The sequence below is a fragment of the Mirounga leonina genome, unplaced genomic scaffold (genome assembly GCF_011800145.1).
Source record: "Mirounga leonina isolate KUSES-001 unplaced genomic scaffold, KU_Mleo_1.0 Mir_125, whole genome shotgun sequence".
Lineage (NCBI taxonomy): Eukaryota > Metazoa > Chordata > Mammalia > Carnivora > Phocidae > Mirounga > Mirounga leonina.
Window position 1 is genome coordinate 32,283,982 of NW_023270305.1, and position 16,061 is coordinate 32,300,042.

A 16,061-nucleotide genomic window follows, 5' to 3' on the forward strand; every position below is an offset into this window, starting at 1 on the left:
GCTTAATGACTGAGCCACACAGGTGCCCCAATAAATAAAATCTTAAAAAAAAAAAAAATTCCAGTTAACTCAAGTTGAAATGTAATCCCACCAAAAAGGACTACAGCCGCCAGGGCAAATAACACTCCTCTGTAGTCTGTTGAGTGCAATATTTAGGTTACATGTCATACAGTTCCAGTCAACTGAAATTCTTCAGAATTTCAAGGAATAGTACGTGGCATAGAGATACAGTTTTCAGGACACAAGTATTTTGTTTGTTTGTTTTTATTTTTTTTAAGATTTTATTTATCTGGCGCCCCAGGACCCAAGTATTTTGTTATTTAAAAACCCTTTAATATGCTTCCCAATGTTTTTCTGTTGTAAGAAAATCTCACACACATCCTCATTACTGAGGAGAAAGTAAGAATCAGAGAAGTAGGGCTTCTGGGCGGCGCAGTTGGTTAAGCGACCAGCTCCTGATTTTGGCTCAGGTTGTGATCTCAGAATGTGATATCAGGGTCTTGAAATTGAACCCCAAGTCAGGCTTCACCCTCAGCAGGGAGTCTGCTCAAGATTCTCTCTCCCTCTCCCGTTCACCCCCATCCCTGCTTGCACGCATGCCCACGCTCTCTCTCTCTCTTTAAAAAAAAAAGGATCACAGAGAAATTTTTTACCAAATTATTTTAGAAATGTGATTCTACTCTGGCTAAATGATGTGAACTGGTAAATGAATCTGTTTCTAAAAGAAAATTCTCTTCACCTCCCTCAAATAAATATTTGGCTAACATTACAGGATATTGGCTTGGCAGGAGTGTGTGTGTAGGGAAGGGAATAGAATTGTTAAGCTTGACCTGGTGTCCACATGAGTAGGCAGGAGAGTAGAGAAGTGAAAGTATGCAGAGTTTGGGGGCCATGCCTAAGGGTTTATATTTTATTTAACAGTAATGAGAAGCCAAAAGAGGTTTAAGTACAGGAAAGATATAATCAAGTTGTGAAATTTTTTTTTTAAGATTTTATTTATTTATTTGACAGAGAGAGACAGTGCGAGAGTGGGAACACAAGCAGGGGGAGGGGGAGAGGGAGAAGCAGGCTTCCCGCTGAGCAGAGCAGGGAGCCCGATGCGGGGCTGGATCCCAGGACCCTGGGATCATGACCGGAGCTGAAGGCAGATGCTTAACGACTGAGCCACCCGGGTGCCCCAAGTTGTGAATTTTTGAAGATTAATCTGGTTGTAGGTTGAAGAATCTACTCTTGGAGTGGAGAGAGAATCAGCAGACTGTTTCAACAGTTCAAGTAGGACTAACTCAAGGACAATGAGAATGGAAGGAAAAGTGAGTAGACTCAAGATAAATTTGGGAGGTAATACCAGCAGGCCTTGGAGATGGACTGGATATGGGGGCAAGGGGTGATGGTGAGGATGGTGTGGCGAGTCCGACTTTGTGGGGATAGGCATAGAAAATGAATTTGCTTCTGGTGGTATGTTTAAGATGCTTATAAGACAGATGAAGCAGTCAGGGAGGTAGTTGGAAATGTGAGCACAGCATTCAAAGGTAAATATGGAAATCATTTTCCTGATTAAATATTGTTCAAAAAACATGACTGTTAATGGCTTCATAAAAACATTTATAAGGGGTACCCGGGTGGCTCAGTCAGTTGGGCATCCAACTCTTGGTTTCCACTCAGGTCATGATCTTGGGGTCCTGGGATCAAGCTCTGCCTTGGGCTCCACACTCAGCTTGGAGTCTGCTAGAGATTGTCTCCCTTTCCCTCTCCCTCTGCTCCTCCCCCTGCTCTCTCTCTCTCAAATAAATAAAAATTTAAAAATAATAATATATGAATTTATCATAAATTTTGTGACAGTTCGCTTATTACTGGAGATCTGGATTGTTTTCAGTTTTCTACTGGTAGTAACTATTATTTATTATCAGGTACTGGCTAGGTACATTTTAAGATGAGGGAGACCCTCAAAAAGATTAAGTAACTTGCTTAAGGTCGTGCTGTTGTCTTACCCAACATTTAATAGCGGTGAGTATTCTTCATCTGCCAATTTGGTAGGAGAAAAAGTCCCTAACTGTTATTCTTTAATGTTTATTGCACAAGTAGTTTACATGACCTTGGGCAATTTACCTAACTGTGTTAAGTATTAATTTCTTCATTATGAAATGGGAATAAAAGTGTTGAGAATTAGATAATTCATATGGAGTATTTAACCTAGTATCTAGCATATAATTAAGACTCCCCAAAGTTATTATTATTATATGTTCATTATATAAAAATTTTAAAAATAAGGATAAGCCAAAGTAAGAAAATAAAAATATCTTGTAGTCCAGAGCTATTGTCATGAATATTTTGCTGGTTTTTCCTTCTTTATGGGTGTCTATGTACATATGATAGATAATTAACTGAAAATAAAGCAAGTTGCAAAACCATACATACAACTCTTCCCTACAGGTCTTCTTTGTAGTTTTAGTGCTACAACTAAGTCATGTCACTTGTCTTCTGGGACACGTTTAACACTGTTTCTTTACTCAGCATCCTTTGAGGGCTTTCAGTTGTCATAGAACTGAGTGTTTCTATGAGGAAAGTGAAATCAACAGACTAAAATATAGCACGGAGTTGAAGTAAGATAAGGAGTTAGATATTTCAGTAGAGTGTTGAAGGCAAAATCCGTATGCAGTGGGATAAGTAGTGAACGGAAGGTAAGTAGTAACTACCCTTTTCTGGATGTTTGCATGTGAAACAGAGGGTTTCAAGTTGTGTAAGAGGATTGAACTTTTTTGTTGACTGAGGGGAAGAACTCATTAGACAAAGTGACCAAGATTACAAGGTACAGAGATGAACAAGGCCAGAGATGAAGGGTTGGGTCTAGGGTGCAGCAGAGCCATTGACTTTGGATTGAACCACAGGTTGACCTTTGAGACCCATGGAAATGCAGTTAAAATGGTTAGAGGGTGAGTAGAGATTTAGGTGGGGATGTGGGAGATCAAAATGGAGCATTTCAGCCTCAAGTTTCTTGATATTCTAAGAGGCAAGGCAGTCTTCAAGAGTGGGAAGGTGGGGATTGAGTCGGGGGTTTGAGAATGGTGACATGGAGTTGTTGAAGGGATTTGGAGAGGAGCTGACAAAGTTCAAGTATAATAACCAATGAGCGGCACAGAAGGTCTGGCTGATGTTTGGCATCACAAATCAATTGTGGCACCTAGTTGATTGTGTGGTTCTTCTTTAGGCAGAGCTTCTAACTGGAATAGGATTAGAGAAGGCAGATTTCAGCACTAACCCCTAACTCACACCAATTTTGGTTTAAGGGAGTGGTAGCAAGGATCTTTAATAAATCTTAAATTTTCCTTGCAACACTTCATGATAAAAACACTTAACAAACTAGGAAAAGAAGGGAACTTTCTCAACCTGAAAGAGGGCATCATACCAAAATCTCACAACTAACATTATACTTAGTGGTAAAAGACTGGAAGCTTTCCCTCTAAGATTAGGAACAGACGGTGATGTCTGCTCTCACCACTTCAACTCTGTACTGGGAGTAGCCAGGATAATTTGGCAAGAAAATGAAATAAAAAGTACCCAGATTGGAAAGGAAGAAGTAAAACTATATTTGCAAATGATGTGATCTTGCATATAAAAATCCTGAGGATTTTCTAAAAATTTATTTATTTTTTAAAGATTTTATTTATTGGGGCGCCTGGGTGGCTCAGTCATTGAGCGTCTGCCTTCGGCTCAGGTCATGATCCCAGGGTCCTGGGATCGAGCCCCGCATCGGGCTCCCCGCTCGGCGGGAAGCCTGCCTTTCCCTCTCCCATACCCCTGCTTGTGTTCCTGCTCTCGCTAACTCTCTCTCTCTGTCAAATAAATAAAATCTTTTTTTTTTAAGATTTTATTTATTTATTTGACAGAGAGAGACACAGCGAGAGAGGGAACACAAGCAGGGGGAGTAGGAGAGGGAGAAGCAGGCTTCCCGCTGAGCAGGAAGCCCGATGCAGGGCTTGATCTCAGGACCCTGGGATCTTGACCTGAGCCGAAGGCAGATGCCTAATGACTGAGCCACCCAGGGGCCCCTCTAAAAATTTATTAAAACAAGTTCAGCAATGGGGCACCTTACTGGCGCAGTTGGTAGAGCATGCAACTCTTGATCTCAGGGTCATGAGTTCAAGCCCCATGTTGGACATGAGCCTACTTTAAAATAAACACACACACACACACACACACACAAGATCAGCAAGGTTATAAGATGTGAGATCAATATACAAAAATCAATTTCTATACATTTGCAATACACAATCTAGAAATTGAAATTGTTTAAGAAACAATTCCATTTACTGTCAAAAAGAACAAAAGAGGGGCGCCTGGGTGGCTCAGTCGTTAAGCGTCTGCCTTCTGCTCAGGTCATGATCTCAGGGTCCTGGGATCGAGCCCCGCATCAGGCTCCCTGCCCAGCGGGAAGCCTGCTTCTCCCTCTCCTACTCCCCCTGCTTGTGTTCCCTCTCTCACTGTGTCTCTCTCTGTCAAATAAATAAATAAAATCTTAAAAAAAAAAAAAAAGAACAAAAGAGGGGCGCCTGGGTGGCTCTGTCGTTTAAGCATCTGCTTTCAGCTTAGGTCATGATCTCAGGGTCCTGGCATCAGGCTTCCTGCTCAGTGGGGAGTCTGCTTCTCCCTCTCCCTCTCCCTCTCAGTTCGTGCTCTCTTTCTCTCCCAAATAAATAAATAAATAAATAAATAAATAAATAAATCTTTAAAAAAAAAAAGAAAAAAGAGGCAGGAGCACCTGGCTGGCTCAGTCAGTAGAGCATGCAACTCTTGATCTCGGGGTTGTGAGTTCAAGCCCCATGGTGGGCATAGAGCTTACACTAAAAAAAAGAAGAAAAAAAAGTAAAATAATGTTTTTTTTTTTTAAAAAAGCAGTGCAAAACTTATACTCTGAAAACTATAAAACATTATTGAAAGAAACTAAAGACCTACATAAATGGAAAGACATCCCATATTCATGGATTGGAAAACTTAATTTTATTAAGATGACTATGCTCCCCAAATTGATCTACCAACACAGTCTCTATTAAAATCTCAGCTGACTTCTTTGCAGAAATTGACAAGCTGATTCTAAAATTCATATGGAAATGCAAGAGACCTAGAAGAGCCAAAACAGGCTTGGAAAAGAGCAAAGTTGGAGGACTCACCCTTCTTAACTTTTTTTTTTTAAAGTAAGCTCTATCCTCCATGTGGGTCTTGAACTCATGACCCCAAGATCAAGAGTCACATGTTCTACTGACTGAGCTGGCCAGGTGCCCCAAGATTTCCCAACTTTAAAACTTACTACAAAGCTATAGTAATTAGGATAGTGTGGTATTGGCATAAAGACATATAGATTAATTGAGTCGAATTCAAAATCCAGAAATAAGCCTCTACATTTATGGTCAGCTGATTTCAATGAGGGTCCTAAGACAGTTCACTGGGGGAAAGAATAGTCTTTTCAACAAATAGTCTGGGACAACTGTCTAATAAGCATATGAAGAGATGCTCAACATCACTGGTATTAGGTAAATACAAATCAAAATCACATTGAGATACCGCTTCACACCTACTGGGATCGCTATTAATAAACAACAGACAAAACAGAAAAAAATGTGTTGGTGAGAATGTGGAGAAACTGGATCCTCACACGTTGCTGGTTGAAATGTAAAATGGTGCAGCTGCTATGGAAAATAGTTTGGTAATTCCTCAGGAAGTTAAAACACAGAATTATCATATAACCCAGCAATTCTACTCCTAGGTATATGTCCCAAAGAATTGAACACAGGGACTTAAACATTATACTTACATGTGATGTTCAAGGCAGTATTATTCTCAATAGCCTGAAGGTAGAAACAACCCATGTATTCATCAATAGATGAGTGGATAAGTAAAATGTGGCTTATATACACAATGGATTATTCAGTTATAAAAGGGAATGCAATTCTGACACATGCTACAATGTAGATGAATCTTGAAAGCATTATACTGTGAAATAAGCCAGATGCAAAAGGACAAATACTGTATGATTCCACTTATATGAGGTACCCAGAATAGGCAAATTCATAAATAGAAAGTAGATTAGAGGTTCCTAAGTCTTCCGGGAAGGGGGAGTGGGGAGTTAATGTTTAACAGGTAGTTTGTGTTTGGGATGATGAAAGCGTTCTGGAAATTGACAGTGGTTATGGTTGCATGATGTTGTGAATGTACTTAATACCACTAGGTTGTCCATTTAAAAATAGTTAAAATGGTGAATTTTATATTATACATACATTTTACCACAATAAAAAAAAGCTATGTTTGAGTGGGGTAAAAAAACCTGGCAAGTACTCGTAAAAATGGCAAGCGAAGACAGAAGTATTTTATCAAGTCTTTAAAAAAAAAGAGGAATGAAATGCTAATCCATGCTAGAATGCGGAAAATGCTGGAGAACCGTGGGCTAAGGCAGGCACAAAAGGGCAGATAGTTTAGGATTCCACTTACACGGACTACTTGGAATAGGCAAATTCATGGAATGAGCAAGTGGATGAGGTCACCAGGGGCTGGGGGGAGTGGGGCTGGGGGGAGGGGTAATGACTCAGTGGTCATATAGATTCTGTTCAAGGGGATGAAAAGTTTTGGAAATGGTGGTGGTGATACAACATTGTGAATGGAATGAGTGCCAGTGACTTGTACATTTACAAATAGTTAAAATGGCAAATTTATGTCACATATATTTTACCATCAAAAAATAAAGGAGGGGCGCCTGGGTTGGCTCAGTGGGTTAGGCGTCCAACCCTTGTTTTTGGCTCAGGTCATGATCTCAGGGTCGTGAGATGGAGCCCCATGTGGGGCTCTGCCCTAGGTGTGGAGCCTGCTGAAGATTCTCTCTCCCACTGGGGCGCCTGGGTGGCTCAGATGGTTGAGCATCTGCCTTCGGGTCAGGTCATGATCCCAGGGTCCTGGAATGGAGCCCCACATCGGGCTCCTGGCTCAGCGGGGAGGCTGCTTCTCCCTCTCCCCCTGCTCATGCTCTCTCTCTCTCTCTGTATCTCTGTGTCTCAAGTGAATAAAATCTTTAAAAAAAAAAAAAAAGATTCTCTCTCCCTCTGCACCCCCCCACCCCCCCCATCTCCCCACTAAAAATAAATAAGTAAAAAATAAAAAAGGGAATGAAGTACTGATATATGCTACAGCGTGGATGAACCTTGAAAATAGTAGGTTGACATAAGTCAGTGAGAAAGGACCATATGTGGGGCACCTGCCTGGCTCAGTCAGTAAAGCCTATGACCCTGATCGCAGGGTCATGAGTTCAAGCCCCACGTTGGGCGGGGCGCCTACTAAAAGCAAAACAAACCCAACACACCCTTGCACACACAGAAATACCATATGTTGTATCATCCCATTTATTATTTTTTTTAAGTTTTATTTATTTAAAGTCATCTCTACACCCAATGTGGGGCTTGAACTCACCACCCAGAGGTCAGGAGTTGCATGCTCTTCCGACTGAGTCAGCCAGGCAGCCCCTATATGATTCCATTTAAATGACGTGTCCAGGATAGACAAATCCAGAGACAGAAAATAGATTAGTTGTTGCCTGGGACTGCAGGGTGTGAAGGCAAGAAATGGGGGTGACTTCTAAAGGGTCTGGGGTTCCTTTTCAAGGTGATGAAAATGTTCTAAAATTGACTGTGATTATGGATACACAACTTGAATATACGGAAACCTACTGAATTGTACACTTTAAATGGGTAAACTGCATGTTATGTGAATTAAAGCTCAGTAAGACTGTTATAAAAGAAACTGCCGTGCTAGGTACCATGCAAAACAATCAAAGGATGCCCCTTACATCTTGGCAATTATAAGAAAACAACGAAAAATAAAGATTACTGTCTTTGGATCTCAGTTATCGATATTGACGGGTCTCTGTACATTTGAGGCTGGAAGTTGGGTTGAATTTTTGTCAGGCATGTTTTCGTATTCTCCTCTCCAACCCCCTGCAAAAATCTAGCACAGGGCTTGCTATGAAGATGGGGGCTTGATTCAACAAAAGGATTGAAATACTCAGAAAAGGTCTTGCAACTGCAATTTTATTTTCTTTTGTGAAAATAAACAACTGGAAGTTTAAATTGCTCCAAAAAACCCCATAAAAACAAAAAGAAATACACACAGAAGAAGCATGTGAGGTGATAGGGGGAGGGAGGAGGGCGTTTAGACCTTTGGCAGATTGTGCTAGCGCTGACCCAGGGGACAAGAGCCAGGCCTTGGGGCCGGGTCCCATCTGCCACTCTGGGACAGTGAGGGGAGGTCTTGACTGGTGAGGGGGTGGCACAGAGACTTCTTCACTGAGAAAGTGGCGGGCACCTTGAATCCCTTTCAATGTGGGAAAGAACCATTTCAGAGGACCTCTTTGCCCACCCAGAGCTGGAGGCTGTTGTGTGAGGGCCCACTGAGGGAAAGGGGACGCTGGTGAAGACAAATCAGGCAAAGGTGGCTTCTCATGTGATGACAGTCTTACACTGGGCAGAGGACGAAGATGAAGGCAGTTGAGCGAAGGAGAAAAACTTGGTGAGGTCAAAGGGAATGTCCAGGAATGGGATCTAGAGAAAGAGGTAACAGGCTAGAAGTCCAGCCATGGCCGACATGTGGACCAGGAAGGGGAGGGGGGCACGTGGGAGCGCTGAGAAGGGGGAGCAGGGCAGAAAGGGAAAGAGGTAGAGAGGAAGGGGTCTTCTGCCCAGGTCCATCCACCACTGCACGTACAGGAAGAAGAATAACACACTACTTTTCAGTTCTCTTTCTTTTAAAGATTTTTTTTTTGTTGTTTTGTTTTGTTTTTTAAAAAAGCCTTAAGATCAGCTACTGGTTACATCTACAAAACGTAAAGTGCTGTTGCTACCAGTCACTTTACAGAACAGTCCAGAGTGGTCAAATATTGACCAATAAAGTTTCCTTTTTTTTTTTCTTTTTTCTTCTGAATCATTACTACTCAACGAGTCACTTGACAGCCTGCATAGGTCAGGGGGCAGCTCAGTGGGCAGACTTGGTGACCAAGGAAAGAGGCTGGGCCTGGAGGACTGGGAGGGCCTGGTGGGCATGGAGCGCGGCCGGGAAGGAGGGGGGAGAAGTCAGCAGAGCTGTGGGCAGGGACCCGAGGGGGAGCGGCCGGGAGAGGAGCGGGGGCTGGCTGCCCATCTGGCCGGAGGAAGTGGCTGTCGCCTTGGCTGACAGGAAGGCAGCCGAGTGTAAAGCCAGCTGGGCCCGGCTCTCCGGCTTGGTGGTGAGGGAGAGGGGCTGGGCTTGCTCCGAGTGCGTCGCCGCGGGGGCAGCCGGGGACGCCAAGGCTGCGGAGGGGGTGGCCGGGGAGTCCAGCATGCTGCCGTGGGAAGAGGCAGGGCTGTCACAGGACTTCTCAGGGGGCAGGTACTGAACACATGGCTTCTTGCTTTTGGAGGCCAGAGCACCTATGGGGACAAAACACAAGAAAGACTGAGCAGCTAGTACTGGGGGTGAGGTGGAACACAAGAACGCCTACTGGGAGGGAAGGGCAGGGGCCCGAAATCCAGGCTTTCAAGATGAGGAAGCTGCACTGGGGGACACCTAGAGCATTGAGAAGGGGCAATGCCAAAATGCCAAAGACCTATTCGGTATCTGATAGGAGGGAAAAGAACTCAGGCTATCACATCATCCCCTTCCCTGCCTAAATCTCAGCCTTTTGGAGATGGATCTCCATTCGATTTGCTTTAAAATCTCTGGCTTATGGTGCTATGGGAGATAGCACAGCACCTGCGGAGCGGGGAGGTATACAAGGGACCGTGCAGCACGTACATCCTTCACTTATGTGTACGCCTACGTAAATAAATATACAAATCACATCGATGACGGAGAGGGAGAGAGAAGGAGAGAGAGGGAGAGAGAGAAAAGAGATTAAAAGCACTTTAGCTGGTACCAGCAGTTCTGTAATGTCCAGAGTGAGCACGAGATGAGAGGTCACCATGCTAGGTGAGATTCCGGTGTGAAAAGACGCAGTACATAATTTTGGCACAAAGTGACCCCGAAACCAAGCAAAGTATTTCCTTGGGTGTTCAACCAACCCAACCTTGGAGGAACACCTGCTTCTATTTGGTTCACGAATAGGTGGCATGTCCATCTCTCACGTGCCCCGCTCCTGAGGGAATTTCAAAGATAATTGCAGATACCATTCATTTTTGCCCGGTACATCGATTTTTAGAACCCTCAAATAAGATGCAACTCAAATGAATTGAAAAGTGCCTACATTTTGACGTGGGAAAGTGATGGCATCAAATCCTGCCTCTGCCATTTAACAAGCAGAGTGACAGGGAAGGTCCACCCTCTCTGAGCCTCTTTATTTGTCATCTCTAAAAGGGCGTGATAGGGGCCCCTGGGTGGCTCAGTCGGTTAAGCGGCTGCCTTCGGCTCAGGTCATGATCCCAGGGCCCTGGGATCAAGCCCCGCATGGGGCTCCGCGCTCAGCGGGAAGCCTGCTTCTCCCTCTCCCACTCCCCCTGCTTGTGTTCCCTCTCTCACTGTATCTCTCTGTCAAATAAATAAATAAAATTAAAAAAAAAAAAGAGCACTGTATCTATCCAGTAACTTCCAGAAGCAAATATGTTCATAAGTGTCAAGTAATAATATATTTTTACAACCATATCAATGAGTATTATAAGACTCTATTGTTCATAAAGAGGTGCAAAGCAAAATACCTACAGACTCTGATAGAAAAGGAAGTTCATTTTGAAATGAAAGCTATGTTTTTTAAGAAGGAATAGGGAATGGGGCACCTGGGTGGCTCAGTCGTTAAGCGTCTGCCTCCGGCTCAGGTCGTGATCCCAGGGTCCTGGGATCAAGCCCCGCATCGGGCTCCCTGCTCAGCGGGGAGCCTGCTTCTCCCTCTCCCACTCCCCCTGCTTGTGTTCCCTCTCTCACTGTGTCTCTCTCTGTCAAATAAATTTTAAAAATCTTTAAATAAATAAATAAAAGGGGGCGATAATAACACCCACCCGAGTATGCAAGAGGCTTCCATGAGGCAGAGGCCCTGAGAATGGTAGCTACGATCAAACAGCGCTGTCGCTGAACCCTACAGAGACCCCGGAACGATGCATGACAGGTGCCACCGTGATGGCAGTTAGAAGAGCCAGTGCCCTCCTAAGGACTCACTCACCCTCTGCCTCTTGGACTTGCTGCTGGGACTGTGGCTGTGACAGTTGTTTTTCTCTCTTCCTCTTCTTTTTCTTACCCTGAAAATCATGGCCACAGAAAGGGTAACCAAGGGGCAGAATAACTGGCTTTTCGGGGGGACTCCCGGACACGAAGTGGGGGAGGACAGGATATGGCCCAAACTGCCCCTGCCCCTCCCTGGGGGAGGGAGCCAGTGGCGGAGGGGAGCTGCTCAGGTCACGCACCCGCGGAAGCCTCTGAGGAGGCAGAATGAGCCTTGCTGGAAGGTGCCCTCCCGTCCCCACTCGATTCTTCCCTCCAACCCGGGGTCCTGGCCTTCTTGGAAGGCCTCATCCCTTCAGTGCCCGCGGGCTTATTTTTCCATTTCCCGCCCTGGAACAGTGTGGTTCTTGATCTTTTCTGAGGGGACTCAGGCCCCACCGAAAATCTAAGACCGCTCTGAAGCCTCTTACCAGAAATAAAAAGCAAATGAGAACAGACATACAAAAACCTGTCCAGTTCCGAGGAGTTATTAGCAATGCCAGCCGGGGCTCCACATCGCTCTCTGAGCCCCAGGTTCAGAGCCCTTGGGCCCGCAACACCCGCCCCCCAACCAGAGCCCGGACACAGCTCGCACGGCGTCCTGAATTATAGAATCAAGGGCTGAGTCCACTTCAAATGAGAGGGGGACAAATTCACGTCGGTCCTTAGGACGCCAAAGCCACGTCCTTGCTGATCTCCTGAGAACGGAAGGAGAAAGACAGCCTCCTCCCGGGCCCTAAGAGGCCTCCGGCAGCGGGGCCGCCTCCTGCTCCCCGGGGCTGCTCTCCGGGCCGCCGCGCCACTTACGTAGTTGTCCCGGGCTGACCAGGTCGGGTAGAGCTGCGAGTGAAGCTGCCGCTCCTTCCGGGCCAGTTCGTAGTACTTGGCCTGTTCTTCTCGGGACAGGTTGTGCCACTGCGGAGAGAGGGTCAGAGGTGACAGGGAGCGAGGAGTGCAGGGGACGCCGCCCCCGCGGCCCGGGCCCAGAGCGGGCCTTACCTTCCTTCCCAGGATTTGGTTAATGGCCGCGCTTTCCTTCAGGGTGCACTCAGCCACCACCTTGGCCCTCATCTCCTTCATATACAACATGAAGGCGTTCAGAGGCTTCTTCACGTGGGGTTTCTTTTCTTCCTCCTTTTTCACCGTGACGGGTGATTTCCTGGGAAGGCACAAAGCTGGCGGTTAGCGCGCGTCGGTGGCCACCCGGGCCGCGACCCCCGCCCCTCGCTGAGGTCAAGGGCCGCCTGCCCACCCCCCCCCCCCGCAAGCGGCCAGGAGCTGCTCGGGCAGCACCTGAGCACCCCCACGAGCGGCTCCCAGCCGCGGGATGGCCTCAGGCCGTGTCCTGTGAGGGGCTAGTTCCCTGAGGAAGGAGCAGAGGTGGTGGGGAGGGGCGCCGGCCACAGGTGACAGGGAGGGGGCAGAAGCAAGAGGGGGTCTCCTGCGCCAGGGGGCGCTGACTTGGGCTTTCCCCGCTGGCTCTATGGCTCCGGGGACAAAGCCCTGGCCTTGGTGACAGTGGGACCTGGCGAAATTCCTCCCTTCAGGGCTCACATTTTCCCCTGTGTGGGGGAGGGGGAAGGAAGCCAAAAGCGCTCCCGGGTTCTCTTTCGGCCCCCAAATCCCGTCAAACTCCCCTGACTGTGCGCAAAGGGGGCTCTCAGCGAGCGTGGGAACGTGGGAGCAATCCCCAGGAGAGAGGAGGGTGCTGCCGACGGAGGCTGCTGGCCGCCTGCTAAAGGCCCCCGGGGGGGCCAAGTACACGGCGTTTGCTGCTCAGACACTGGCCGCCCCGCACCCAGGCCGCCTGATACTCACGCGCTCACGGCCGGGCTGAGGCTGGGGGGCGCCGGCTCCTGCTTGACGATGGGGGGGACGATGGCGGGGTGGGGGATCCCTGAGGTGGGCAGACCAGGGTGGGCCGGAGCCACCATGTGAGGAGAGAACCGGCTGGAAACCAGGCTGTGTACCATGTGGGAAACAAGGGGCGACACAGAGATTCGGGCTGAATGCTTGTCACCCGGCAGAGGACGTGGTGGCTGCCTGCCCTGGCGGCAGAGCTGGGCAAACACCTCTGCCAAGGCAGCCTCTGAGGACTGGGAGCGCGTTCACGGGCCCGCGAGCACCCGACAAACCTCCCTTCCCGCACAAATGCGCAGGCCTCCTCTACCTGATGCTGGAAGCGGGTAGGATGAGAACCGAACGCAAAAGAAGGTGGAGCAGGCCAGAGGCCAGGGGGCACAATGGGGAAATAAGGGCGTATGCTGGGGCTTGCACCTCCTTTGTCACCAGAGGTGCCACTGTCATGTAGATCTGGCCCCTGAGACAGAAGCCCCCTTTACTGTTCCCTCTCCTGACATCGTTTCAGGAAAAAGTCATCTTCTCCCAGCCTCTGGCTTCAGTGCCACAAAGCCTAGCACGTGGGGGGGACGTGGTGGGAGGCTAAGGGCTAGGGCCTTGAAATTCTTCCCTTAGAGAGGTGGGGAAGGAGTGAGGCCGAGTCTGTGGTCTCCACTCCGACCACGGGGCACGAGGAGGTCCCTTAGCAAAGAGGGGTGGGGAGGAAAGGTGAGCCCATGCCTCCTAGTTTAGGGCCAGAGAAAGCTTTTTGAATGGTCAGAAATGGCAAGGACACTCGTAGAGGGCCATTCTCTACAAGGCCACGTCACGCTCCCAGACCCAGTCCCGGGACTCACCTGGACATTGAGGCGTTCATGGCGAGGGCAGGGTAGGGGTGCCGGAAACCACCAGGAGGGAGGGAGTACATGGGCTGTCCTTGCCTAGAAGGGCCAGGAGTAAGGACATCTGGTCAGCACACTGGCTATGGTGGGACTGTTCAGGACAGGGAAGGAGAGCGGGCTGGGAAGAAAGCGTGATAAAGGGCAGGAAGGAGGAAGTACGAGTAAGAGCCGTGGGCTTTGGGGAGAGGACCCCACTGTGGGGGGTGGGGGTGCTGCTGCAGGTACAGGAGGCAGAGCTCGGCATAAGGAAGGAAGGCGGTGAGTTTCCTTACTGTGGGACGAGCCAGCCGAGGGGATGGGGGATTTGTCCAACAGCTCCAGGAGACAGTGGGTAATATGGAGACAGCTCGGATGGGTGAGGGGGCCGGGGGATTCCTGCTTCAAAGAGACACATGTCAGTCTGTTCCTTGGCCCTACCACAGCACCTGGAACTAACACCAAACTGGAAGTCCCTCGCCCTATGTCCCCAGGCGTGCTGGAGCTTGGAAGGCCTTTCTTTCAGTACCCTGGCCCTGTCACCTCCCCAGCTCTGCTGGGGTCAAGGACATTTTCAGGGAAGGCAGGACTAACACGGCTTCTCTCTGGCTACCTGGATCCCACCTCTGTCATCAGGAGTAATTTCCAGGTGCTTACACAGGAGTCATCCAAGAAAGGGCCTCGAAATCCTGGACTGAGAGACCCAAGATATCGCCTGAGTCATCTGCTAACTCCTCCTCCTCTTCAAAACCTACCCCATTCACGGAGAAGTAAACTTTGCATTGCTATGCCGCATTTGTCCTCCTCATTCTCTGTAACTTACAGTAACTGTGATTTCTCTTTAAACAGGGACTCCAAAAATGCTTTGAGCCATGACCACTCTGGGAATTTGATGAGGCTACGTCTCCCTGGGATGGCCAGCTCTGGTGAACAAGTTCAAAAAAATAAATAAAAGCCAGCTCAACCTTAGTGCTTCACAGCTATACTCAGAAGACGGGTCAGACCGGTTACTTTTGAAAATGTTCAGTATAAGGCAAAGGTCTTGGTTAAGGGAGGCACGGAGACACAGCCCACAGCTGGGCTAGACTTCAAGGTCAATGCAGAAGATTTCCCGCCACGTCCAGCTCAGTCCACCCCCAAAGTATTAAGAGATTCTCCACTGTGGAGCCAGGCCCTGTGCATTGCCTCATATAGTTTCCTTTTATCCTCACAATGCCTCTACGATGTGAAAGGGACACAGGAAACACAGATGAAAAATATGAAAAGGCTAACGTTGGTGGGCAAGGCAATGGGCTCTTGGGAGTTGGAGACATGACCTGAAGCCAGGGCTGCCTGATTCCAGGGCCGTGATGTTCCCCGAGAAGACAAGCCTGGCCCACTGGAGCTCCGCATGGGGGCCAGCCTGAGCGTTGGATGACTCACCTGTCTTTGGATCGATCTCTGGGGAGAGGTGCGTGGGAGGGGAGCCAGGGGAGAAGTGGTCGTTGCTGTAGGTGATGAGGGGCGTCAACGGGTGCATGTGATGCGGGGGCTGAACAACAGGAACTTTATTAGACTGAAAGACAGAGAGAAAAAGACTAGGCACAGTTGCCAAGAAGACAGAGTCCAACCTGCTGTTATATACTGTGTTCAATACGTGCCAGGTATTTTCCACGCAACAGCCCATCCAGCCCTCAAACAGCCCTGGAGAAAAAGGAGCAGTCTACACATCAGGGAAAGAACCAACAGAATTAGAGGAGGGATTACACCCACCCTCCAAAATCCCCTCTTCAAAACAACATACATTCACCTCATGTATGCTGTGCGGTGCTAAATGCTCCAGGCTATTGAATTATCAGCTGTGCTCTGTGTAACCTCAGTGAGGCTTAAAAGGTTCAACACACCCTTTCCAAATAGATTTCATAGAAATAGTAGCTCACAAGTTCAAGTCTGAGACTGGGAACAGACCAGTGGGGAATTGTCCTCGTCAGACCTCATGGAACCAGCTGTCATGTTCAGGCTTTTCAGACGCAATCCAAGAGCACTTAAAACAGGTCTCTCTGTAGCACTTCAAACACTGCTACCTAATTACCATTCTTCCTTTAAAACACCAGCGAATGTAAGAAGTACCATTATTCTATAGAACTATTAAGAAGAAGAAAAACACTG

General features: G+C 47.8%; 1 protein-coding gene across 2 annotated transcripts in view; it reads right to left on the bottom strand.

Moving 5' to 3' along the window:
- Nucleotides 1–8,045: 8,045 nt before the first annotated feature.
- The window catches only part of TCF7L1 (transcription factor 7 like 1), a 153,466-nt gene continuing 145,450 nt past the window's right edge, over nucleotides 8,046–16,061 (bottom strand). Inside the window, exons 5-12 of one of the 2 annotated variants that reach the window (XM_035001179.1) lie at nucleotides 15,336–15,468; nucleotides 14,210–14,312; nucleotides 13,893–13,976; nucleotides 13,015–13,158; nucleotides 12,196–12,355; nucleotides 12,004–12,111; nucleotides 11,159–11,234; nucleotides 8,046–9,440 (exon numbers count right to left, since the gene is read on the bottom strand). In XM_035001179.1, coding sequence (XP_034857070.1) covers nucleotides 9,007–9,440; nucleotides 11,159–11,234; nucleotides 12,004–12,111; nucleotides 12,196–12,355; nucleotides 13,015–13,158; nucleotides 13,893–13,976; nucleotides 14,210–14,312; nucleotides 15,336–15,468 — 1,242 coding nt within the window. In that variant the 3' untranslated portion in view covers nucleotides 8,046–9,006. Of the gene's footprint in view, nucleotides 9,441–11,158; nucleotides 11,235–12,003; nucleotides 12,112–12,195; nucleotides 12,356–13,014; nucleotides 13,159–13,892; nucleotides 13,977–14,209; nucleotides 14,316–15,335; nucleotides 15,469–16,061 lie in introns of both variants that reach the window. The other variant, XM_035001178.1, reaches the window with a different exon arrangement.